At 37.2% G+C, this 25457-nt stretch overlaps 1 protein-coding gene across 2 annotated transcripts in view; it reads right to left on the reverse strand.

The window, feature by feature from the left end:
* Positions 1-221: 221 nt before the first annotated feature.
* Positions 222-25457, reverse strand: part of LOC108428347 (myosin-7-like) — a 36210-nt gene continuing 10974 nt past the window's right edge. For both annotated transcript variants that reach the window (XM_017699278.2, XM_017699279.2), the window contains exons 10-39: positions 24952-25050; positions 24769-24872; positions 24229-24367; positions 24031-24149; positions 23780-23929; positions 23212-23382; positions 22777-23086; positions 17860-17933; positions 17549-17754; positions 17345-17468; positions 17127-17263; positions 16778-17033; positions 16449-16691; positions 16171-16347; positions 15950-16095; positions 15777-15867; positions 15308-15697; positions 13735-13861; positions 13530-13648; positions 10068-10264; positions 3972-4155; positions 3596-3761; positions 3325-3449; positions 2934-3242; positions 2653-2856; positions 2280-2576; positions 942-1046; positions 716-811; positions 500-634; positions 222-347 (exon numbers count right to left, since the gene is read on the reverse strand). In XM_017699278.2, the coding sequence (XP_017554767.2) occupies positions 327-347; positions 500-634; positions 716-811; positions 942-1046; positions 2280-2576; positions 2653-2856; positions 2934-3242; positions 3325-3449; positions 3596-3761; positions 3972-4155; positions 10068-10264; positions 13530-13648; positions 13735-13861; positions 15308-15697; positions 15777-15867; positions 15950-16095; positions 16171-16347; positions 16449-16691; positions 16778-17033; positions 17127-17263; positions 17345-17468; positions 17549-17754; positions 17860-17933; positions 22777-23086; positions 23212-23382; positions 23780-23929; positions 24031-24149; positions 24229-24367; positions 24769-24872; positions 24952-25050 (5021 nt within the window). In that variant the 3' untranslated portion in view covers positions 222-326. The remainder of the gene's footprint in view (positions 348-499; positions 635-715; positions 812-941; positions 1047-2279; positions 2577-2652; positions 2857-2933; positions 3243-3324; positions 3450-3595; positions 3762-3971; positions 4156-10067; positions 10265-13529; positions 13649-13734; positions 13862-15307; positions 15698-15776; positions 15868-15949; positions 16096-16170; positions 16348-16448; positions 16692-16777; positions 17034-17126; positions 17264-17344; positions 17469-17548; positions 17755-17859; positions 17934-22776; positions 23087-23211; positions 23383-23779; positions 23930-24030; positions 24150-24228; positions 24368-24768; positions 24873-24951; positions 25051-25457) is intronic.

The following is a 25457-nucleotide window of genomic DNA, read 5'->3' on the forward strand; positions in this document are numbered from 1 at the left end:
TGTTTCACTGCATGGAAGGGTTAAATGCAGAAGTGTAATTTTGCAATGCGCAAACACAGTTGGCAAATGATTCTAATTTATAGTTTTTCCGCTTTACGTTTATGTGTCAGTTCCCAGTTTAAGCTTCCACATTGAGTTCATGCTCATCAGGTACACCATATAAAGATCACAGAGCAGCTTCAAATTCCCAAGTCTAAAAACTCTAAGAACAACAGACTGACTGCATTGTGTGATGACTTTATTTTGTGAGGCAGGACAGTACAGATGAAGTATAAATTACTGTTAAAGGTGGCCAATACAAGTGATTTCAGAGAAGGTCCACAGCTTCACTCTTCATCAAACCCTTTCTATATAAACAGAATACAGAGGATAGATCCATTCAGTTGCTAATTACAAAATATGAACAGAATTATATAAATTCTGTCTATAGGGTAATTTGTCAGTGAAATATATCAATAAAAATATGGTGAAAACTGGATTAAAAATACCACAAACATACCTTTGAGCCTGGCTCACGACTCTTTGCACGCATTTTGTTGACCTGGGACTCAGCAATGTCAGCCCTCTCCACAGCTTCATCTAGCTCATGCTGCAATTTGCGGAATTTTCCAAGATGAACATTGGCCTGTTCCTCCTAGGATATAAGTTCACAATACACTTACTATAGCAATTTTACCATTGTAACATGAAATTGAGTTTGATTGAGAGTACTTACAGCATCTTCAGCAGATCTCTTGTAGGCCTTAACTTTAAGTTGCAGCTTGTCCACTAAATCTTGAAGACGGGCTATGTTCTTTTGGTCCTCTTCAGTCTATATGTCAAATAATTGAAAAATAAAAAGGATATAAGTATGTTTATATTATTCTAGTCTATTGGTAGCCTTTTAAGGAAAAAGTCTGTTATTAAATAGATTTTAACAGTGTCACAAATTATAGTCAAACCTGGTAGGAAAGTTCTTTAATGCGACGTTCATATTTGCGAATTCCCTTCACAGATTCACTGCTTCTCTTCTGCTCTGCTTCAAGTTCACTCTCCAGCTCTCTTACCTGATGGAAATTAGATGAAATTATGCTTGCACAGAGCATTAAACGTCTATATAGAGAATTCAGAGAATACTCTTTGACTTCAATCATTCATGTCTCATTCAGCTCTCATCAAATTAAACACCACCTCTCACCTTAAAAATTACATTGTAGCAACCCAAGAACTTGTAAAGCCTCTCCCCCAAGCCCCCTTCTAATTTCACACTGAGTGCATAGTTGCTGTTATCCGATTACCTTGCTACAATACTGCTGATTTCCTCTATGGGATTTGCAATACCATGTTAGTGCCAAACTAATGTTGATGTACATTTACATTCTTCCACTGTGCTAACTACTTACAACGTTTTTAGCTTTATCACATTTGAAGCTTGTAAGGCATACATAACATTTAAAACATACATAATACATTTTTCATCAATTAATAAAAAATATTAATAATAATGCAAAGGCATTTTCTATTTGTTATGGACTGGCATTCATCAGCATGTTCCGATGCTTCCAATCAAATCAGCTTCCCCAATTTTATAAACACAGTTTATTTATTAGAAGTGTTCTAATATTCATGTAACCTCTAAAATTATGGAAAGGTCATTGCTTTAGCAAATCTGGGCTAAACAAATTGCCTGCATCAGACTGTATTCACTCTGATTCACTCACTCAGAAATATCTGTATCACACATTACTTCTGAAAGAGATACCCAAAGTAATGGCAAGCTAGATGGCACTGAGTAAAGGATGTAAAACATCTTCCAATGAGGACCAGTAGGGTCATAAAGTGATATTATGTATGACAGCGGAACTCACAGGGATTTTGGAAAGTGTTTTAAGTTGTATACAGCACATTTTTGTGTACATCACATCTGGTAAAATGTTTATACTACAAAAAGCAGGATAAACTGCATGCCTTCATTTGCTGTGTTGTGGGCATCTCTTACAATAAGCACAAATTTACTGCCAAGTTGGCAATATTTTGTATATCACATCACATCTGGTAATCTTTCTCATAATTTGGAATGGTTTCCATTTTAAAACAATTTGTTTCCTGTTCAAGTGCAACATCGGAGTCTGTTTTATGGTTACAATGTTGAATACAAATTTACTGATCAGTATAGTATTTGTATTTTGAGCAGATAAAGGGAAACTGCTGTTAAAATTCAAAGTTCAAAAAGAATTTTTCCCCCTAAAGCTTAACACTTTTCTTACTTCAACTTCAATGTAGATGATTAATATACTCACCCTGGCCTCCAACTTCTGTACTTGTTTCTTGCCCCCCTTCATGGCAATTTGTTCTGCTTCATCCAAACGGTGCTGCAAGTCCTTGATCGTTTGCTCCATGTTCTTCTTCATGCGCTCCAAGTGAGCACTGGTATCCTGCTCCTTCTTCAGTTCCTCTGCCATCATTGCAGCATCAGTGATGGCCTTTTTCGCTTTTTCTTCCGCATTTCTGCACTCCTGTATTGCCTCTTCCACTTCAGTCTGAAGTTGGGATATATCAGCTTCTACTTTCTTCTTTTGATTCAGTAGGCCTGTATTCTGTAAGTTGAAGAGTCGTCAATATGACTGATATTTCTTTATTGAAGAGAACAAAAAAAAAAAAAAAACACATCACCTGGGAATGCAGAAGCTGCACTCTCTCACTGACATCAAGGAGTTCTTGTTCAGCAAGTTTGCGTCCTCTCTCAGTTTGCTCTAGTACATTTCTGAGCTCCTCAAGTTCTGCCTGCAGCAGAACATTACGTCTCTCTACAATGGCAACATTCTCCTTCAGATCATCATTGGCGCGCAGAGCGTCATCCAGCTGAAGTTGGCAATCCTAATTAAAGAGGGTTTGTTTGTTATGTGCTTGTTATAATATGCATTTACTGTATTTGCAAATGTTATCCTTGTTACCTTAAAATTAGAATGGAGGCTCTTCAGTTGTTTTTGGGCCTCTGCAGCCTGTCTGTTGGCTTGACTTAACTGAATCTCCATCTCATTCAGATCTCCTTCCATCTTCTTCTTTACTCTGAGAGCCTCGTTCCTGTTACGAGTCTCTGCCTCCAAAGAGCTTTGCAGGGTGTCAATGGTCCTAATTAAGTTTCTTTTTGACTGTTCCATTTCCTCATCCTTTTCAGTCAGTTTACGTTCAAGACCAGCCTTTATCTGGTTATATTCCAGCTGGGCTCTTAGGATTTTACTCTCTTCATGCTCTAAAGAGCCCTGTCAGGAAAAGAATAGGCTTTCAGTTGCCATAATGTGGCTGCTTTATAATCTATTCTTGAATTCTGTCTTGTTGTCTTACCTCTGCCTCCTCAAGGGCAGCTTGGATTTCAGATTTTTCTTGCTCCAGCTGTTTTCTGACCTTCTCTAGTTCATGGACTGTCTTCCCACCCTCACCAAGTTGCTCAGTTAAATCTGTTATTTCCTCTAAGAAAAAAAATTGAGATATGAAGAACATATAATATTACATAACATACATATATGTAATATTAATGTAGATATGAAGAACATATAATATATTCCTTATTATATATAAAAATACATGTTTTTAGGACATGGCTAAAATATTACACCTTGGAGAATCTTGTTCTCCCTCTTAATAGTCTCCAAATGATCCAAAGATTCCTCATAAGAGTTCTTCAGCTTGAAAAGTTCAGTGCTCAAGGATCTGGCTTCCTTCTGGGAACTTTCTAGCTCACATTGAGACTCCTCATACTTCTGCTTCCAATCAGCAAGGACCTGATAAAATGTTGCCCAATTAATTTTAGATAACATATTTCAGATAATGGATGTGTCATGTATTAGACCACATTGATCACTGTAAGATGGTAGATAAAATATCAGTCTTTATACTCTAATAATTAAGTTGATATTAACATTACAATATTTCTGAAAATTGAATCTATATTAGTAATGTCAGCAATTAATGACATAATGGATTGGCATTACCTTATCAAAGTTTCTTTGTTTTTTGTCCAAGGCTGCAGCAGCTGCATTGGATCGCTCCATATCCACCATGAGATCTTCAATCTCATTCTGAAGCCTGTGTTTTGTCTTCTCAAGAGAAGAACATTTAGCATTAACTGCTTCCACAGCCTCTTCTGCATCTTGCAAACGCTGAGCCAATTTCTTTCTATATAAAAAGGAAGATGTACATAATAATGTGTAAATGTAAAAGGCATTTGCTGTTGTACATTTGAGCAATGAACACTTGTGGTGTGATATATGTTTAAAGAACCTATAGCCATTGTAATCAAACATGGAAAGGTCCTTAGAGAGGGTGGACAGAGAGATCAGTCCACTGTGAACAGGTATGTTTTAGTATGTACAGCATTCCAAAGAGAAAATAGGTTAGTCCACTTTGAGCATTGTATTTTGCATTCAAAGTATTTCTGTATAAAGTATCACACTGTATATTAGGGAGTGCTCTGACAGCCTTAGGCCAGAAACATACTCAACGCAAGGACGCAAACGCAAATTTGAATGCTCGGTCAACGCATTGCAAACACTCTGTCCTTCTGTAGCTACAAACTCACCGCGTGTTCTTACGGTGCTGTGGAGGTTAAAACATTCAGTACTGAAGGGAGTGATAGAGTAGAGATCAGAGAGGGATCTACTGATATTCCAGCAGCCTTAATGGCTAAACGTGAACAGGAGAGTGAGCTGCTTTACCTCTTCTCTTGGATTGGAAATATGATAGTTAATCATATTTTTATGCTATTTTTGCATGACACTAAAGTGATCCTCAGGAACCCATGGAACCTTCATGTGGATGGACACAGCTTCTCTCAGGGGAACATAAACATACTGTCACGATTGGCCCCTCCCTGTCCTGTCCATCTGTTCATGTTTTGGTTTAGCCCATGTGTATTTGTTTTGGTTTTTCTAGTCCTGCCCCCTCGTTTCATGATTCCGCCCATGATTGTTTTCACCTGTCTCCTGCCTGTCCCTCGTTTACCCTTTGTTATTTAGCCCTGTGTTTGCCCTTAGTATTCGCTGGTCTTTGTTGCTTGAATCTTTGCTTGTTATTTGCTGTGTTATATGTTCTGCTTGTTCTGTTGCATTCTGGTGTCTGTTATGTCTGCCCCCTGATCTATCTGTGTTGGCCATCTGACTTTGGACCGTTTTGACCATGACCCTGGATTTGCCCTTAATAAATCTCGCTTATCTCAGCATGTGCATCCGCCTCCTTGCTCCAAGTTACACATACATTATGTATTCAAAATTACAGAGATACACTTCCTAATTATTGATTTCAGGTGTTTCAGCCATACCCATTGCTAACACGTGGATAAAAATAAGCATATAGCCTTGCAGTCTTAATAGACAAACGCTGGCAGTAGAACAGATCATACTGATGAGCTCAGTGACTTTAAACATGGCAATGTCATGAGATGCCACTCAGCCACAACACAGTTAGTAAAATTTCTCTCCTGCTATATCTGTCCCTGTCAACTGTAAGTGCTATTATTGTGAAATGGAAGCATCTAGAGGCAGCAACAGCTTAGCCATGCAGTGGTAGAATTCACTCACTAATGAGTTGCACATTGCTTCTTGAAGCAATATGTACAAGAACTGTGCAACTGTGCAAGCCTAAGATCAAAATGCAAAGTGGGAGTGGTGTAAAGCATGCCGCCACTGGACTCTGGAACGTGAAGAATTCTGTGATTCTGTGGAGTGAAAAATCATGCTTCTCTATCTGTAAAGTTGCTTTAAAGTCTGGTGGGGGAGGGATAATGCAATGGGGCAGCCTAGACCCCTTAGTGAAGGGAAACCTTAATGCTTAAGCATACCAAGACATTTTGGACAAATGTATCCTTACTTTGTGAGAACATTTTAGGGAAGGCCCTTCTCTGTTCCAGCAAGACAGTGCATAACACAAAGTTCATAAAGGCATGGCTGGGTGAGTTTGGAGTGGAAGAACCTGACTGGCTTACACAGAGCCCTGACTTCAACCCCATCCAACACCTTTGGGATGAACTAGAATGGAAACTGTGAGCCAGGCCCTGTTGTCCAACATCTTAGAAATCTTGTGGAAAGCTTCCCAGGAAAGTGGAAGCTGTTATAGGTGCAAAGCGGGGACCAACTCCATATTATTGCCTATGGATTTAGAATGGAATGTATGCGTCCCAGTACTTTGCCCATATAGTCTATTAAAGATATACTCATCTAGGATAATATCATCCACCTCAAAAAACACAGCAATGAATAATACAGGACAATTTAGCATGAGACACCCCCTGAAACGCCAGTTGAGAGTATTGGTTATAGGTGATTCTATTTTAAGGCACATGAAAAAAGCTTCTCCTTTAGGGCTGCCAGTAGCAAATAGCTGTATGTACAGTTGGCTACCAGGAGCCCGGGACACTAGACATTAAAGGGAATCAGAACCTGAAGCTGCTAGCTAGCCATAGGTATTCAAGGATATGTCATTCATGTAGGTACTAATGATGTTTGTCTGCAGCAGTCAGAAATAAGTAAAGATAACATTAAAGAGGTGTTCAAAACCTTGAAAAGTTTGTTCTACTAACCAAATCGATATCAGATGATTTAAACCAATTTACAATGACAGAACCTTTGGTCTAAAACTAGCAGTGCTTAACATAACATCTCTTACATCTAAGGCTGTCATTGTAAATGAACTTATTACTGCTCATGATTTTGCTGCTCTATGCCTCACTTTGCACTAAATTAAGCCACTCACACAGTCTACAATTATGTGCATAGTCCTGTGTTTAAGTGGCCGGGTGGAGACATAACAACCTTTTATATTAAACATTAGACTTGAAACAGAAAGCAGGCTACAAATCATCTTCTTTTGAATTTTTTTCTTTAAATACAAGTAATAGAGAAACAAATTCCATGAAGTTTAATAATGCTCTTGAATAAAGTGAAAATTTTCAGAGATTTTAAAATCCACTTGGACAAACCACATGATCCTCTGTGTAAAGCATTTGTATGTATCTTAGACTGGTTTCATTAAAAATGTAAAAGGGGCCAACTCATTACTGCAACCACACTCTTGACCCGATCACCATGCTATCATGTTAAGCAGACTACAAATTATAAACTATAAAAGGGCACTGACTGAAGGGCACAACTTATCTCTCCTCTCTGATTGAAAATAATCAGAATAATCTTACATTTTTATTTAGCACAATATCTGAATTGACTAAGAACCAAATAGCTACTGAACCCCAGATGCCATCAGCCTACAGCAGCAAAGATTTTATACATTTCTCCAATAATAAAATTGAAGCAATTATTCTATAAACCTGCTGCCCTACAAACTAAATCACAAAAAACTGGAATACTGATTCTTGGGCCTAAAATTCAAAGAAAATTCCACCTTTTATTAGACAATCAAGCTCAGTGCACACTTCTTGTCATGACTGGCCCCTCCCAGTACTGTCCATGTGCTCGTGTTGTGTTTACTTCCCAGTCCTGTCCATGTGCTTCTGTTTTGGTTTTCAGTCCTGTCCTCTTGTTTTATGACTCTGCCTCTGATTGTCTCCAACTGTTTTCCACCTGTCCCTCGTCTTTCCTCTGATATATAAGCCCCGTGTTTGCTCTGGTCTGTGTTGGTCTTTGTTTGTTGGATGTATTGTTTGATTGTGTTTGACGTACTGTTTCATTCTTGTTTGAGGTTCTGTGTTTCTGTGTTTATCATGTCTGCACCCCAATCTGTTCGCGTTGGCTCTATGACCCTGGACTGTATCGACCACAACCCTGGATTTGCCCTTAATAAAAGTCGCTTATCTCCGCATATGCGTCTGCTTCCTCACTCCCCATTACATTTCTAAGAAACATTTTAAAATGTGTCTGTTAAAGCTTAGCTTTGTTTTTTAACTTGATTTATGTCATTGTCTTGTATGATTTTAATATGATACAAATTCTCATTTGTACTCATTGTCCAATACTCATACAAATTTATTTTATTACTGTTAAACTTTATTGGCTGTCTATAAGGCACTTTGAGTCGCCACTGGCATGAAAAGAGCTAAATAAATAAAGATAATATAATGCCCTAACAACAGGGCCAATAACATGTCCTGGAATTAATGGCAAAGAGCAAACTGTCACTCTATATCAGGAGAGTCCAACCTTATCCATAATGGGCCTAAACAGGCTGGAGCACACCTGTTTCCACTCGTATAATTAGTTAATCTTAGTCTTCAATGACTGATCACATGTTCTGATCACGGGACAAACCAGAGCCTAAACATGGCTATACAGGAAACTTGGTGGATTACTGCAAAAACACCTCTTTTAATGCTAATCATATTTAGTCTTTCTGACTTTCAAGAACTGCAAAAGCTTAGGCTACCGAAAGATCAATATGAAGGGTTAAAATATCCATTGTTATATGTTTAACGTCCCCTAAATACATCTGTGAACCTACATTTCTCATATTACTCATCTCGCAGTGGCAGCAGTAGTCACAGTTGCTAAAAGCTACTTAATATGTGACTTCATTAATACAAACATATAAGAATATATCATACATATATATATATATATATATATATATATATATATATATATATATATATATATATATATATATATATATATATATATGTATGATGAATGATGTCTGTCTGTATTCATGAGAATCTCCAGTTCATACACTGTCTAGCTATACCTGTACATTGTGTTCTCTCGATTTCTCCAAACATGCATATTAACCCTTAATATTAGCATATTAATATTAGCATACAAAGAGTTTAAGATGGACTGTTGTATGCCCTTCAATACAGTCAAGTAAAAAGGTTGGACCAAAGTAACTATTCACACTGCACTCTGTAGTTTTGTTTCTCATCGTAATCATTCTTTAGCTGATCATGTAAACAGCTCTGTAAAAAGACGGCCAGCTGGGTAGGACAGCTCAAGTGGGAGTCAACTGTCTCTAAAACTGAGTAAAGGGCTCATTGTATTAGAGGCTATCCAACAGTTCATCTTGAACTCTTCATCATGCTAACCTTTCCATGGATTTAGTTTTAGAGATTTACAATGCATATTTGGAGAGACTGAAACAACACAATGTACAGATACAGCTGGACACTACATTCAGAGTAGTGCGGACATACATCTTTCTTGATATATATAAAAACTAATGCGAACACATAGGAACACAATGAAGTTGTTTATTATGAAATTTTCTAAACTGTCATCACCTGTGACTACTGCAGCCACTGCAAGGTGAGTAATGTTATAAAAGAAGCCCACCTTCTGCATGTAACGTGTGGGAGCGATGATGAGGCAGGTGCATATGCGAAGAGAAGCGAGATTTATTAAGGGCAAATCCATTGCCAGGGTCAAAACAATCCAAGGTCAATGAGCCAACATGGAGAGAATGAGGGACAAACATGACGAAAAAATGAACACAGGAAAAACACACAACGGAGGCCAGAAGAATGATGCTAAACAATACAATATAAAGACCAAACAAAGACCAGCAAATTAACAGGGGAAAACACAGGGCTTAAATACAAGGAATAACGAGGGTTAACAAGACACTGGTGGTTAACACAGGTGGTTACAATCAGGGCAGGGTCTGGAAACAAGGGGGCAGGACTGGGAAGAAACAAAATAAGTAATCACATGGACAACACCAAAACAAAACAATAGCACAGGGAGGACTGGGAGGGGCCAATTGTGACATGGCAATTCTTAGAAATCAGAAAGATAATAAATATAATCTAGCAATTTCATGTGAAGAAATCAGGCAGACCAGCATTTCAAACGTTATTTAGTGTTTAATTGAGTGTTAGGCTCTATCAAGTCATTTGTGGTTCAGTGATCACGAACACTAATTTCATTATTTACTTTAGTGTCAATCATGCTTTATTGTGTTTCCTATTTCTAGTTGTTTTTTTTATTATTATTACATTATAGAGTTTGTTTTGTATGAAAAAGCTATGGCTGTGGGTATCTGGCCTAAGACACCAAAAGCTTATTAATTTATAACCTTTGATCCAATTATAAAGACTCTCTTGATTTACTAAACCTGTAAAAATAGTGATTTTAGGTTCTAAGTCTTACTTGGCTTCTTCTAGTTCCTCTGTCCTCTGGATGGCATCAGTTTCATACTTGGTTCTCCATAGAGCCACCTCAGCATTAGCCTTAGATAGACTACGCTGTAGTTCTGCTTTGGCCTCTTGTTCCTCCTCATATTGTTCTCTGAGAAGATCTGAATCATGCCGGCAAGATTGCACTGCATGAGCAAGAGCATTCTTTGCCTAAGGAAAAAGAGTGCAGAGGTTCAAGGTACTGTTGTTTATCAGTTTTTATTTACATATTCAGGTATGCATACTGATGTAATAAGAATGTGTAATACACTGATCCAACATAATAAAGAGTAATTTAATGCATTACATTTGAATGTAATATTATTACAGTAACTTAAATTTCATTCATTCTTTCTACTTAATGTGCTTACTACTGAATCAAATATGAATTCCGGATATAACCTATGCAAACACATGGTAATAAGCAATTTAAGTGTTTTTTTATTCAATTCAAATAACATTTTAAAAGTGCCTTCACAAACGTACGTCACCCATACCATGTGCATTACTGCACCCCATAGCATCATGAATACTAGCTTTTGAGCTGGGCACTGATTACAAGCTTAGTGGTCTTCAGCCCGGAGGACACAAGTCAAAAATAATTTCAAATGCTGAAAGACCACAGGACACTTTTCCCCTTAGTCCATTTTAAATGTGTTCAGACCCAGTGAAGGTGGCAGCATTCCTGGATCCTGTTTATGTACAGTTTGTATTTTGAATTTTAGAGTTCTCATTTGCATTTGTGGATGCAGCGACAAGCTGTTTCACAGATATTGGTTTTCAGAAGTGTTCCTGACCCAGTGCAGTGATTTCACTACAGAATCATGTCTGTTTTTAATGCAGTGCTGCCTGAGGACCCATCGATCATGGCCAGCCAATACTAATTTTTAGCCTTGTCCCTTGCAAACATAGATTTCTCCAGATTCTCTGAATCTTTTCATGTTATTATGTGCCGTAGATGATGAAAATCAAAAATTCTTTGCTGTATTACATTGAGAAATTTGCTTATGCAGTCTTTCATCCTTCTCATCTTTACTCTCTGGGATGCTCTTTTTATTCACAATAATGTTACTGACCTGTTGCCAATCAACCACCAGGTGTGTTTTTGTGTGTGTGTGTGTGTGTGTGTGTGTGTGTGTGTGTGTGCCCTTGTTACAGCTTTTTTGAAATGTGTTTCTAGCATCAAGTTCAAAATGGGCATATATTTTTCAATAAACAATTTCTCAGTTTCAAGATTTGACATGTTGTCCTTGTTTAAATGATATGCACATAATTTTGTTTTTATTTAAATTTTGCACAGTATCCAAACTTTTTTGGAAATGGGGTTGTGTACCAACTTAATAAATCAATTTGGCAAAAAAATTTTTATAACGTGATGAATTTATGTTCAAAATGTGGAATGATTGTTAGCACCCCCTATTACCATATGCCCACTAAACTTTGCATCTTGTGTCAATGTTAGGCATTGAGCAGGTGTACCAAATCTGGCATCAATTGGACAATGCCTTATATTGGTGTGCCTCCTCAGAGTATTAGTTTATATGTTTGTACCAATTTTTGTTTCAATCAGATGATTTATGTATGAATTACAGATAATACAGTCATAAAAACTCCACTCAGATGGATTTATTGACAAGTTGCAGACATGCTTTACACAAGCTTCTTGTCGTTTCCATAAAAAGGCGAAGGACAATCCCATCTTGTATTATGGCAACGAGAGCCTAGGTAAGCGCCTAGGGTCCACCCGTCTTGAGTAACGTTGCAGGGAGGAGTGACCTGTAGCACAAGACGAGGCTTTCAAGTGCCCCCGTTTCTGTGCCTATGCCCTTGGCTTCTGTTGTTGTTCCGTGTTTTTCTGCATCTGCTCCTCGTCCTGCCCTGTTTCCTGGGCCTGCTCTGTCTTCTGTTCCACGTGTCCCATGTCCTGTCCCTGTCTAGTTCTGTCTTTGGTTTTGGTCCCTTGTGTCTGTTTTGGTTTTTTTTTGTTTTTTTTGCTGCGTTTTGGTGCTGCACGCCTCAGAGGAGGAGGGGTTGGGCTACTGTCCTGATTGGCCCCTCCCAGTCCTCCATGTGCTTTTCTTTTGTTTTGATTCTTGCCAGTCCTGCCCCCCTTTTTTCCAGACCCTGCCCTTGATTGTTCTTATCTGTGTTATCACCTGTGTCTTATTAACCCTCATTATCTTTGTATTTAAGCCCTGTATTTTTCCCTGGTTGTTTGCTGGTCTTTATTTGGTCTTTGTATTATATTGTATGTTTTTTTATTGTGATGTTTATGTTGTTCTTCCAGCCTCTGTTTTTCCTGTTTTCCTTTTTGTTATGTCTGTCCCTCCATCTATCTGTGTTGACTCTCTAACCCTGGACCATTTTGACCCTGACTCTGGATTTGCCCCTAATAAATTTTGCTTCTCTCAGCATGTAGATCTGCCTCATCATTGCACCACGGCATTACAGAGATCAAGTTTCATGGTGATTGGCCAATTTTAAGGTTGTCAAATGCCTGCTAAAATCAGATTGGCTGATGGCAGCCAATTTTCAAATATGACATCAGTGTCATAAATCCTGATCCAAGACAGCACATGGTAGCACCACACCAATTTTCATGTAAATCGGACAACCTTTGGTTGCGTAACACTTTTTTACATGTTATAGTGCCACCTAGCGATGCAATTAGACCAAATTCTGAAGATTCTCTACAACTAGAGAAAATCTTCATAGCGTACACACCTGAAGTTTTTATGAAGTTTCATAACAATCAGTCAAAGCATTTCTGAGTTAGAGCTATATATATATACCTGATTTCTGAAATTTGATCTCCACATTTTTTGGGTGGGGCCTGGATTATACACAGTGATGAAATTCCCACATTTTATTATTAAAGTTCAGCTTCTTAGGATTCCATTGATAGTAGATTTGTGGCGGAAACTGGCTTATAATTACCGTAAACTCTAAAGACATTTTTGATATGGACAAATAGTTGTTTTGTGGGCCGTGACATAATTAATCAGCTGAAAAAATAACTTTGTTTCTATGACATATGGCACAGAATTGCCAGCCCTAGATATACTTTTATTTCTCTTGTACTTTAACTTATGTCTAAATTTATTTCTATTTCTGCATACTATATATAAGTTTATGTGCAATTTAATGTCTTGCTACTGAAACACTGCAATTTCCCTATCTATCTAAATGTGAAAAGCTTTGCTATAGTACCACCATCAGGCCAAGTGGGAAGAGTACTCGAGTAGCAGGAGGGATTACTACCTATTGACCGTTTCATATCTGTATGACTCGTTTTAGTGCAGAAGAAGAAGAAAAAGCAGAAGAAAAATCCTAACAATTACAATAGCACTGCTTGACCCCTAATAATACCATTTATAATAAACCACTGCAACACTGTCAGCTACATGAAATGAACAAGAAATCTGCAAAATTTTACCTTGACTTCTTCTTCAAGCTGCCTTTTCAGATCTTCAAGCTGTTGACTGTAAGAGTGTTTTCCCCTTGTAAGTTGAAAGATTAGGGATTCTTTTTCTTCCATCTGTCTTGAAAGTTCATCTGTGGTATTGAACACATATATTCACATTTTATTGTTTTATATTAATGTAATAGACAGAATAATAATCACAGAATTCTCAGCTTACCATTCTCAGCCTGAAGCTTTGCCTTCTGAGTTGAAAAATCATTGAGAGACCTTTGGTTTTCCTCACACTTGTTTCGAAATTCATTCAGCTGGTCTTCCAGAGTCCTGCTTACCTTCTCCAGGTTAGTCTATCAAAAGTTAATATTATGACATGTTAATCGGTTGATTATGACATGGTAATGGGTTATGTGCATATAGTTTGTTTGATTAGGGGTTGATTAGATATTTTCTGTTTCTTGTTCTTCTAAAAAAAAATTCCCAAACATAGTTAGTGCACAAATTTGTATTTTGTGAATAACTACTAATTGATATGTTCTCTTGCACATTTTCTTATACTATATTCAGTGGAAAGAAATAGGTTTATCTGTTTGATATGGGCAATGTTTTAATTTCCTGAAAGCTAACTCTCTTTTTTCTTTTTTTTGCACCATGCCATAGAACAACCACTTTTAGCTTGCTAAAGAACATTTCAATAGATAGTTCTTTAGTAGACAATTTTTGTAAATGATAAATGTGAGCAACCTTTAAAAAGTAAAAAAAAATCTTCACATACTGTAAAGGCTCTAAATAGAACACTCAAATTGGTATAGAACCTTTCAATACACGAAGGTTCTTTGAACCATTAAAAGGTTCTTCAGACTTACACATCTCTGTTTCAGACATTATTCTTTGGGGAATTAAAAGTAGTTCTTGTATGTTATAACTCAAACTATGTAGCCTTTTTAAAGAGTGTATATGTGGATAAAATAGACACAGTTCAAATGCAATACACTGTGCTTTTTACATATATTCATATGTTATAATATATGCATATATCTACAAATGAATTTATTTACAAAGCATCTGGGAAAATCACAACTTGTCATGTACAGATGTCAGTCTATATGGTACAGCTATGATGGTTTGGTAACTCCTCTGCAAATAGTGACATAAACATGTCAAGGCAAATATTATGAGTTGTCAGACAGATGCCTAGACATATGTGTCATGTTACTACTGATAATTGTCAAATATGTCAATGTTTGATGTCATGATGGCTAATTATTCATGTTATGACACCAGTAAGGACAATTACCAGCAAAGGTAGCATGACATTGATACAGTACTGAACATCATCTGTCATGACAATTTATAACAGCATATGCCATCTGCATTGACCTGTTTGGGATAGTTATGTCAGTGTTATCTAGCAGGGTTGAAGTAAAGTGTTACCAGTGGTTCCTGTTATATGAAGTCTGTGTTTATTTAAACACAATATTTACCATTTTGTGATTTTTATTTTAATCCTTATTGTCAAGTTTAGGTATTTGATTTAAATTATATATTGTTTCTTTCAGCATCACACAAAATGCATCATAAGGTTTTTAAGTTAGACATTTGTGCACTTTAATGTAAAAGCAGGGTTTCAATTTATATCCGTAAGCAGCCACCCTTGTCCCATGTTACCTCACAATGTCATCTAAACCTTAGTCATAAATCCTGTACTTGAGTGAAAATGGAGATACCCTCAGAAAACTGACATTGACTGTCAAAATTTCAAAATTAATGTTGAACACTATTTAAGGAAAACCTACTTTGGATTTGACAATCTGTTCCATACTGGAGACAACATCATCCAGTTCCAATTTAAGCTCACTCTTCTCTTTCTCCAGTTTTTGTTTGATTCTCTGCAGGTTATCTATCTGCTCTCCCAGTTCAGCCACACTGTCAGCTTGTTTCTTTCTCAATGTGGCAGCTGTGGCTTCATGATGCAGAGTGGCCTCTTCAAGGTCTCTGCGTAGTTTCTGGAACTCAGCCTCCCTTTTTTTGTTCATCTCAATCTGAGCAGCAGTAGCTCCGCCAGCCTCTTCCAGTCTCTCACTTATCTCCTCCAGCTCTCTGGCCAAGTCTGCCCTCTGTTTCTCCACCTTGGCCCTGGCAGCTCTTTCTGCCTCAAGTTCTTCTTCAAGCTCTTCAACTCGTGCCTAACACAAAGCAAAACTTACATACTGCTCAATAACAATAAGCATGACATTTTTTAAAATAAAATTTCATTTAAACTACCTGTAGCTCCTTCATTTTTTTCTGTAGTTGGACAATCACAGCTTGCTCATCTTCAATTTTACTGTTAAGCTGGGTAATTTCAAAGTCTTTCCTGAAGAATACAATTTGTTTCAGATAAGATACTATCAAAATGTACAGTAATATGTGTAGGATGGAGCAACTTTTGACCTTACTTCTTAAGACGTTCCTCCAGTTGTTGTTTGTCATTTTCCAGATCCATTATACTTTCTTGGGTCAACTTCAAGTCACCTTCTAGTTTTCTCTTTGCCCTTTCAAGATCCATACGGACCTTCTTTTCTTGCTCAAGCGATCCTTCTAACTGTTGAAAAAAAAAAATATAACTTACTAGTCAGAGAACCAGTCTAATTGGTAGCTTTCCGTTTTATGTACTTACATCATCCACTTGCTGCTCTAATTTAACTTTGGCTTTAGTGAGGGTGTTGACTTTATCCTCCTCACTCTGTAGGTCATCCAAGGTTTGTTGATGAGCTTCCTGTAGGGCTTTTTTCTCCTTTGTTAGCTTGGCTATGATTTCATCCAGAGCTGCCATTTCTTCAGTCAAATTCTTCACCTGTAATATCACACATTTTGAGAAAATTGGTTTGCATTATTGATATCAGTAAACCAAAAACTTTATTTATAAAGTTTATCAATAAAAATTTATAAAGAAACCTTATTCTCTGTAGCATGCTTCTCTTTCTCCACTTTAGCCAGAGTCAACTCAAGATCATCAATGTCTTTTTTGAGCTCAGAACACTCATCCTCCAGCTTTCTCTTTTTAGCTGTTAGCTCTGCATTAATCTCTTCCTCATCCTCCAGCCTCTCAGTTAGTTCTTTAGTTTTGGCTTCCATTTGGATCTTGTTTTTTATCAGCCCCTCACACCTTTCCTCAGCATCACAGAGATTGTCTTGTTCCTGTTTACATAACAAGAGTATGTCAAGATATTAAATATAAATGTTTGGAAATAACAGATTTTTCTTGAAGCGGGTTTCAAACATACCGCCTGAACTTGAAGCTGGAGATCATTCTTCTCTTGGAGAAGAGAGACCATTTTCTCTTCAAGTTCTTTCTTACGAGCTTCAGATTTTGCAAAAGCCTCTTTGAGTTTCAAAAACTCCTCTTTCATGTTAGCCATTTCCTTCTCTGCTTCAGCAGACCTCAATAATGGTTTAATCTTGAAAAACAGCTTCATCCATGGCCAATTCTTGACAGCCATGAATGCACGCACATTCCACTGGATAACAAGTAAGGCATCCCTTTTGGGATCAAAGAAACAGTAAATAAACTTTAAAGTAAGGAAACTTTTTAAACAACAAACTGTAAAGAAAATGTACTGAAAAAAGTCCTACCTGCGTTCCACCATCTTCTGGTATTCGATTCTTGAGAGAAGGCCACGAGACCTAGCTTGAATTCCTGTGATTATTTTAGATAGTCGCTCATCTCTCATTTCCTCTAACTGACCCAAAAGACCTGCTTTGAAAAACACCTGAAAAAAAACAATGTGTAATATGCAATTTTTTATATTTCCTGTAATGATAAATGTCAACAGACTCAACAAAACTCTTACCTTAGTATGCCCAAACCTATATTGTTGGATATCTATATCAAGTGAAGCCAATAGTTTTTCAGCCCCCTTCTTGCTATCTATGAATTGACCTTCTGGGATGGCAGATGGGTTCAGGATGCGATATCTGTGAAATTTGAGGTAAAAGATTAATAGATGTTCTAAGTAAATGTTATTCATTAGTATGTCACTCTGGTGATCTTGTACCTCTGTTTGAAATCCCCATACAGGATTCTGTTGGGGAAACCCTTCCTGCAGATTCTGATGCCTTCCAGCACACCATTACAGCGCAGCTGATGCATAACCAAGGGGTTGTCCATTGCACCAGGAGTCTTGGTCTCATTGGGGATGATGCAGCGTACAAAATGTGGATGGGTGGAGCGCAGGTTTGTCATCAGCTTATTGAGATTTTCCTGGCATTTAACAATTTCAATTTAATCAATAAGGGCAGCATACTCATCAGGGAGACATACAATACTGTTTTTCTGTTAGCTTTGGACTGGTAGTCTTGAACATACCCTGTGAAGTGCAGACACTGTCTGGAAAGATGATCCTTTCTTCTTCTTTTCTTTTTTGCCACCATCAGAGGTAGCTGAAATAATAATCATATGCATTAGAAATACTGTATATGACACATACTTTTTGTTGCCAGCTGTAAACATTGTGGGTGATCCATTTATACGTGGGCCACCATCCTGTTTGGGCCATAAGGTCCAAATTTCTCCATTCTCCCAAAGATGTCCCATTCTGCAGATTTTGTATGACAGCATTCCATGAAAGGTATTCTTTTTGTCAGATGTGTTGCAGACAGTTCTCAAGAGTTGTGTCCAGCAACTTCAAAAGTATACCAAAAGCAGGAACTTGGAAGCATGATTTGTGAGTTTGATGTAGTAACTGTTTGCATGGGCTAAATAACCAGTATTAATAACCTGTATTTATTTTTTTTAGCTCATTTTATATATTAATGTAAAAGCAGTATTCTTTGATGTATTCAACTTATGTCTGTCTGTTAAGATAGGAGGAATACCTCACCGTCTCTTAAAGGATGAAAACCAACAAGGCAATATGAGATGCCACATAATTCATTAAGTTAAATTCATGCAAAATTCAACCACTATGGATGGCCTGTGGACACCAGTCAAGAAAGTGTGGAAAGCAGTTCCTTTAAATCATAAAAATATTTTAGGAAACTAAAACAAAGCAGTGTGCGGTTGTCCTCATGATTAGATGGCCCATGAAATGCTGATAAACACTACACTCTGTAAAAAAAAAAGTTGTCACAATGCCATACATTGGATATTTTACATGGATACATTGCATATTTCATATTTAATTTTGTTCAGTGTTTCAATATTTCAGTAGATGGATATTTTGTTATATCTTTTCTACAATATTGTTCTTCTATTTGACTGCTGTTTCTTATTATCTTATTGCTTCATATGAGCAGTTATCGAAGCATTTCACTGCTAGTTGTACTGTGTATGAATATGTTTGTGACAAATAAAACTTTTAAATAATTTCAGTTCAAACTGAAATGATTTAAAGAACTCCTTCCCACATGTTCTTCACTGCTGTCCACAAACCATCCCACAAATCACATCATCCATAATTTGTTGTGATCTTCCTCAATTAAGTGAACAAACAGCATAAACCCAACAAAAAAAAGTTGATAAACATCAATGTATGACATACATGCATATAAGCAATTCTTTTGGACTGTCAGTTTATGACATGGGTAGGTGACAAATATAAATCTCTAGGAGCTATTTAACCTAAAATGTTCATTAGGTTGCATCCTGATTCTCAGAACTCAAGCAATCTGTGGTCCAATGCGGTATAACAATCAGGAATGATGTTGACATTGTCAGTAACCAGTAGGTGAGGTCAGAGGTGTCTCCTGGCTGGGACTTGAGAGAGAGACAGAAAGCAAAGGAGTTCTATTGAACTGTTTAAAAAAACTGGTGGAGTTGTGGCATGAGTAAGAGTGTAATTTCTTTTGTCTTCCCATTTACACCACAATAGAGCGCAGAAGGTAAAGGGTGGGACAGAAATTACAGTGTCTTGTCCTTTTCTTTATAGCTGGTTTGCGCATGCCCAAGAACAGACAGTGGATGTTGCAATATGGCAGCAAAACACTGTTGGAGCGGTGCTAAAACCAAACATGAAATAAAGGATTTGATTATTTTTCATCTTCTAGATGATGTAAGTATATATTTTCATGTAAAGTGATGCGATGTTTTGAAAAAAGCTGCAACATGAGTTTTACATTATGTTTACATCACATCTTCGTGTGGGAGTCTATTGGCTGTTTGCAAACCAGAAATCTAATTACTGTCTGACTTATGTATGTAGACGTGTTGATCGGATTAATGACAAAATCAGATTTTCTGCGGTTATCGGATTATTGAGTATATGTATACACACTCATTACCTTTAGATGTGAGACTGTCAGACTTAAGTTTGCTTAACTAAGCTTTTAGGTCATGTATACAGAATATACATAAATGATGTGATTACAATTACATTTCCCATTTGAGTATGCCTTACTTAAGACATAATTCAAACTCAAAAGCACAATGTGTTTGCATTTGTATTTCTGAGTACAAAACAATTGCTAACTTGAAATGACATTTCCTCATTGTCTTAAACTTTGGCAGTACTGGCAAATTTAACTGAGGCTGAGCATGTTAAATGAATTTCCTGTTGTTTTATGGGGAAGTGATTCTTGATGGATTAGGAGAGCTTATGGCTTCACAAGCAACGATATTAGTGACATTGTGCAACTTTCATCCCTTGCATCAAGCGAGTGACCAGCTGTGGGCAGAAGCTTGCAGGACTGCTGAAGGACCTGGATGGCCTAAGCACAAAGATTACTGTTAAATCGTGGCGTGAGCATCACAAAATATACCAACAGTTCTGCCTGAAGGCTATCAAGATGTCACTAATGTTGGTGCTTGTGACAGCCACAAGCTCTCCTAATCATTATTTCCAAACAAAACAAAAGAATTCAACAGGGAAACCCATCTTATGAATGTGAGGAGAGAATGAAGACAATAGCAAGAAGGAAGTCAAATCAGCAGAGGCAAAAGATCATCTGAAATGAATGAAAGAGTGGTAGGTTCCTGGGGACACAGGCAGTATTTTTAACTAATATCAATCCAGTCTGAAGGAAAAAAGAAAAAATGGAGCTGAGTCAATATGGTGCTGGTCCAAGGTAGAGATGATCCAAGGTGAAGCCAAAGTAAGACAGAATTGCAGTTGCAGAGCTGACTGTGTTGGAGCTGATCCGAGACAAAACTGGTCTGAAATGAAGGTCATCTGACAAGGAGAAGAGTTAAATAAGAAATGAGTAGCAGAACTGAGTTCTGTTGAAGCTGATCTGAGATGAAGCTAAGTGGAGTCTGAAGTCAGTTGCAGAGCTCTCTGTACTGTAGCTAATCCGTGATGGAATTGATCCGAGATGGAGAAGATCTGAGATCCGAGACAGAGTCATAAATGAGTTGCAGAGCTGAGGCAAATTGGAGCTGAACCAAGATAGGGATGAGATGGAGGCATGAGGGTGAGGGAAGAAAGAGGTGGGGAGGAGGCAGGATTAAAGGGGCAGGGATGGATGTGGGTTGAAGGAGCAGAAAAGGACATGGGATGAAATGGGCAATGGATAATGAAGGAAAAAAAGAGAGATGGACAGAGAGAGATAAGAGATGAAAAGATGAAGAAAAGACCGGAATGAGAAGGGATGAGGTGGGATGAAAAAGACCCAGGGTGGGATGAAAATAAATGGAACATGGAAGACAAAAGCATCTGATGGGGGTGGGGGGTTTATAGAGCTTTGGAAGAAGGAGTTTTAGGCATGTTCCTCCTCTCAAATTACAGTTATTACATAACTACATTTCATTCACAAATTCATGCCTGCAACACATTGCAGCCAAAAAAAACTGTATGCTCGTAACCTTTGGCCCTTTAGATGGCACTGCATTAAAAACCAGAACATTGTGATGGATATAACCACATGAACGCAGGAATACGCTGTCGATATTGTTCATTGTTGTATCACTGCATTCTGCACAGTGAAAGCCTGTCAACATTATCTAGAAATGCTGCCGACTCCTCTGCACTCAAGCTCATTTGAAACTCATGGATAGTGGAGACATGCAATATGGTCTGACAAGTCAACCTTTCAGATGTCATGGTATGGGGGCTATTATTGGGTAACTTGCACATCTGTGAAAGCACCATTAATGCTGGAAACATTTTGGAGCAATATAATTTGACTTTAGGCACTGTCTTTTTCTGGGACATCCATGCTTATTTCAACCACACCTGACACATGACCACACCAAGCTACATGTTAGAACTGCATGGCTGCATAATCAAAGTACACATGCTAAACTGGCCTGCTTGCAGTCCAGACCTGTCTCCAATTGAAAATGTGTGTCTTATTAAGCTGTTGTAATGACCACAAAGGCCCTGTATGGTTTCATAACTGAAGACAATTTGAAGACTGAAGAAATTTTTCACCTTGAAAACTGGATCAACTTTAGCTTATAAATGATTTTTAAGTGCTGTTAAAAGGAAAGGTGATGAAACACAGTGTTACATGTAAATATGTTCCTGTATTTTTTGGAACATGTTTCAGGCATAAAATTTGGAATGAGTGCTTATTTACAAAAAGCAATGAAGTTCATAAGAAAAAAACATCAAATATTCTGATTTTAGTTCTGTTTGAATTTAATACAGGTCAAACAGAATTTACAAATGGCTACTTTCTGTTTTTATTAGCTGTCCCAACTTTTTTGGAATTGGGCTTTACATTAAAATTAATACATGTCTAATTTAGGTAAGATACTCATAGGCCTATAAACTACCCAAATACATGGTTCCAAACAATGATGCCTCACATCTGACATCAATAACTTCTTGTTTTCTTTTATGTTTTGAGCAGCTGTTCCCAGTTGTCTCCATTTTATAAATGACTGATTCTCAGAAGGCAGCGATATCAGCAATGGTAGGGTGCTGTATGTTGTGTTGGTAAAGGCACAGCAGCATTACTGGGATTGATTTAAGAGGCTTTTAAAACCTTTAAAATATTTTATGTCTTGGACATATGTCTTAGAATTACAAACTATGAAACTTTAAATTCTGAGATTTGAATTTGACTTAAATTCTGAGATTTTAATGTGAATGTTTATGGATGAAATACTATTATTATATAAATCTTTTATTATTAAATAATGTTATTAAAATAATTAATATTACTATCAATTGTTTTAATATTATTCTAATTATAGAATATAATATATAGGAAGTTAATGTGCATAGTCATTTTGAATGTGGTTGGTTTTTCATGTGATGTCATTTCTCCTAAAAAATGTATCAAAACAGGAAAAATCCAATTTCAACCCACTCAAAAATAAACATATTTTTGTTTAACATACCTGAGTCTGCACCAATATAATTAGCAAACAAGTAAGCCAGTAGCTTCAGTGAAGATTTCTGGTACAGTCCAACCACAGTTTCATTTAGTGGATCCTTGTTCTTTACGAGCCAGTTGTTGATGTTGTAGTCTACAGTGCCAGCATAGTGAACCAGGGCAAAGTGAGCCTCTGCCTTGCCCTTTACAATCCTTGGTTTCTGGAAGTTACTGGATTTCCCTAGGTGGTTGTCATAAAGCTTTGCTTTGAAGGTTGCATCCGTGGCTTTGGGGAACATGCATTCCTCTTCAAGGATGGACATGATACCCATGGGCTGAAAAAATATGAACTGGGTATGTCAGTAGTGATACAAAAATAATATTTCTACACAAAATCATAGCACAAAGAGTAAAACTATAGGATGGATGCTTCAAGCCTTTGAAATTACTAATGACTTACCTTCTCAATCAGGTCAATACAGGCCTGCAAATCCATGCCAAAGTCAATGAATTCCCACTCTATACCTTCTTTCTTGTACTCCTCTTGTTCCAGCACAAACATGTGATGGTTGAAAAACTGTTGCAGTTTCTCATTCGTAAAGTTAATGCAGAGCTGTTCGAAGGTGTTAAACTATAAATAAATTAATAAATTACATGATTTTAGAACTTCTTATATGTCCTTTGAGTACACAATATGACAATTTACCTAGATAGTACATTCCAAACAGACATGAGAGTGACAGCCCAGAATTACAATCACCCTAAAATTTCCAAGCTTTTACTTCCTTTTTGCTCAAATTTAGTCTGGCTTTTCCAGCACAGCATATATTTCCACTATACACATTTTACATTAATTAAATCTGTTAATTTGGTATTTGCAAGAGTTCAGGTAGCATGGATGCAATATACATAATGCTTAAATCATACAATATTACATGACAACAACATATAATAGCTATAAATGTAACTAAATAGCTATAAATATTTTTGAGAGCAAACAATTTTTTCTAATGCTTTCAGGCACTCACATCAAAAATCTCAAAGCCAGCAATGTCCAGTACACCAATGAAGTACTGCCGTGGTTGCTTTGTTTCCAGGGACTGGTTGATTCTTGCCACCATCCAGAGGAACATTTTCTCATACACGGCTTTGGACAGGGCGCCAACAGCATAATACACCTGGAAGAACCAACATATTCATAGTTAGAAGAGATGATGTATTAACTACACAGGATTGTACACACTGAATGATTGCAAAGTGTAAAGTGACATTTTTTTACCTGTTGGACATTTTGTCCTTTGGTCACCCACTCATTTCCTACTTTCACCCGTGGATGACACAAACCCTTAAGAAGCTCAGCAGAGTTCAGGCCCATTAGATAGGCAGCTTTATCTGCATCTGGAAAATTATATGACAGGTGAGATGGTCTGTTATCATTTGCTTAAATTTGTGCTTACTCTTGTAAAATGCTTTTTACCTTCAGTTGCATCAGGTTCTGCCTGCTCTTCACGTTGCTTCTGCTTGAATTTCATGTTACCATGGTGCATAATAGCTCCAGTTAGTTTGTACACAGAATTTTTTTCCTCTTGTGTGAAGCCTAGTACATCAAAAGCACTCTGTAAATGAAACATTTGAAGGAAATATTAGAGGTGTTCTAGTTCTGAGCATTGAAAAAAGGTAAATAAAATAAGATAGCAATATTTTTCATCCTATGGAGCCTATCCTGGAAGGCAGGATACACCCTGGACAGGTCACCAGTCCATTGCAGGGCAGACAGACAGACATACACATTCACACACACACACTCACACCTAGGGGCAATTTAGCATGTCCAATTGGCCTGACTGCATGTTTTTAGACTGTGGGAGGAGTACCCAGAGGAAACCCACACAGACATGGGTGGAACATGAAGGTTAGCGCAGATGAAGTAAAATATTTGATGTACATCCAACCAAGTTTTCATTCAGTAGTGGTCAGTCTGAAAACAGTCAAAAATTGCTCAAATCTAGAGACTTACATCTGTTGCCATCAACTCATCAGCATCATCGATAGAAGCAACTGTAGTCTCTCCCTGAGAGATGAATGCATAGTCATAGGGGTTTTGTGTCACCAGTATCATCTCTATTGGACATAAAGAGGTGATTTATCTTTGTACAAATAAATACTTTGTTATGTATCTTAATTTAGTATATATACTAACCAAGTATCTCAGGTTTCTTGTTTGACAAGATTTGATAGAAAATGTGATAGTCTCTCTCTGCCTTGAGCTGAAAGATCACACGAGACTTTTCCAGAAGATCTTAACAATACAAATAAAGAAACTATGTTGAATTTTTATGTTGTTGTAGGCTACAGTTTATAGATATTAGTTTATAGTTTCTGGCCTTGAATAAAACAAACCCCAAGTATTATTCAGAAAAATCACCTTCAGTATGAAAATCACTTGCTTTGATATACTATGAATGAAATGTGAAGTCTATTGACTGTTTCTTATATACATTTTACATCAAAATAAGAGGAAAACACATTTTTTTAAACAGTGTTTATACAAACTGTAAAATGAAATGATGTTTTAAATAAGTAATCTGAATGCATTTAATTCAAAACAAAAATGAAACTAAAATCAGTATAGCATTATTCTGGTGGACATGGAGATTTGTAGACATTTTCAATGCAACACAATTTGAATAGGAGTGAAAAATAACA

Source organism: Pygocentrus nattereri, chromosome 19 (genome assembly GCF_015220715.1).
Source record: "Pygocentrus nattereri isolate fPygNat1 chromosome 19, fPygNat1.pri, whole genome shotgun sequence".
NCBI classification, from domain to species: domain Eukaryota; kingdom Metazoa; phylum Chordata; class Actinopteri; order Characiformes; family Serrasalmidae; genus Pygocentrus; species Pygocentrus nattereri.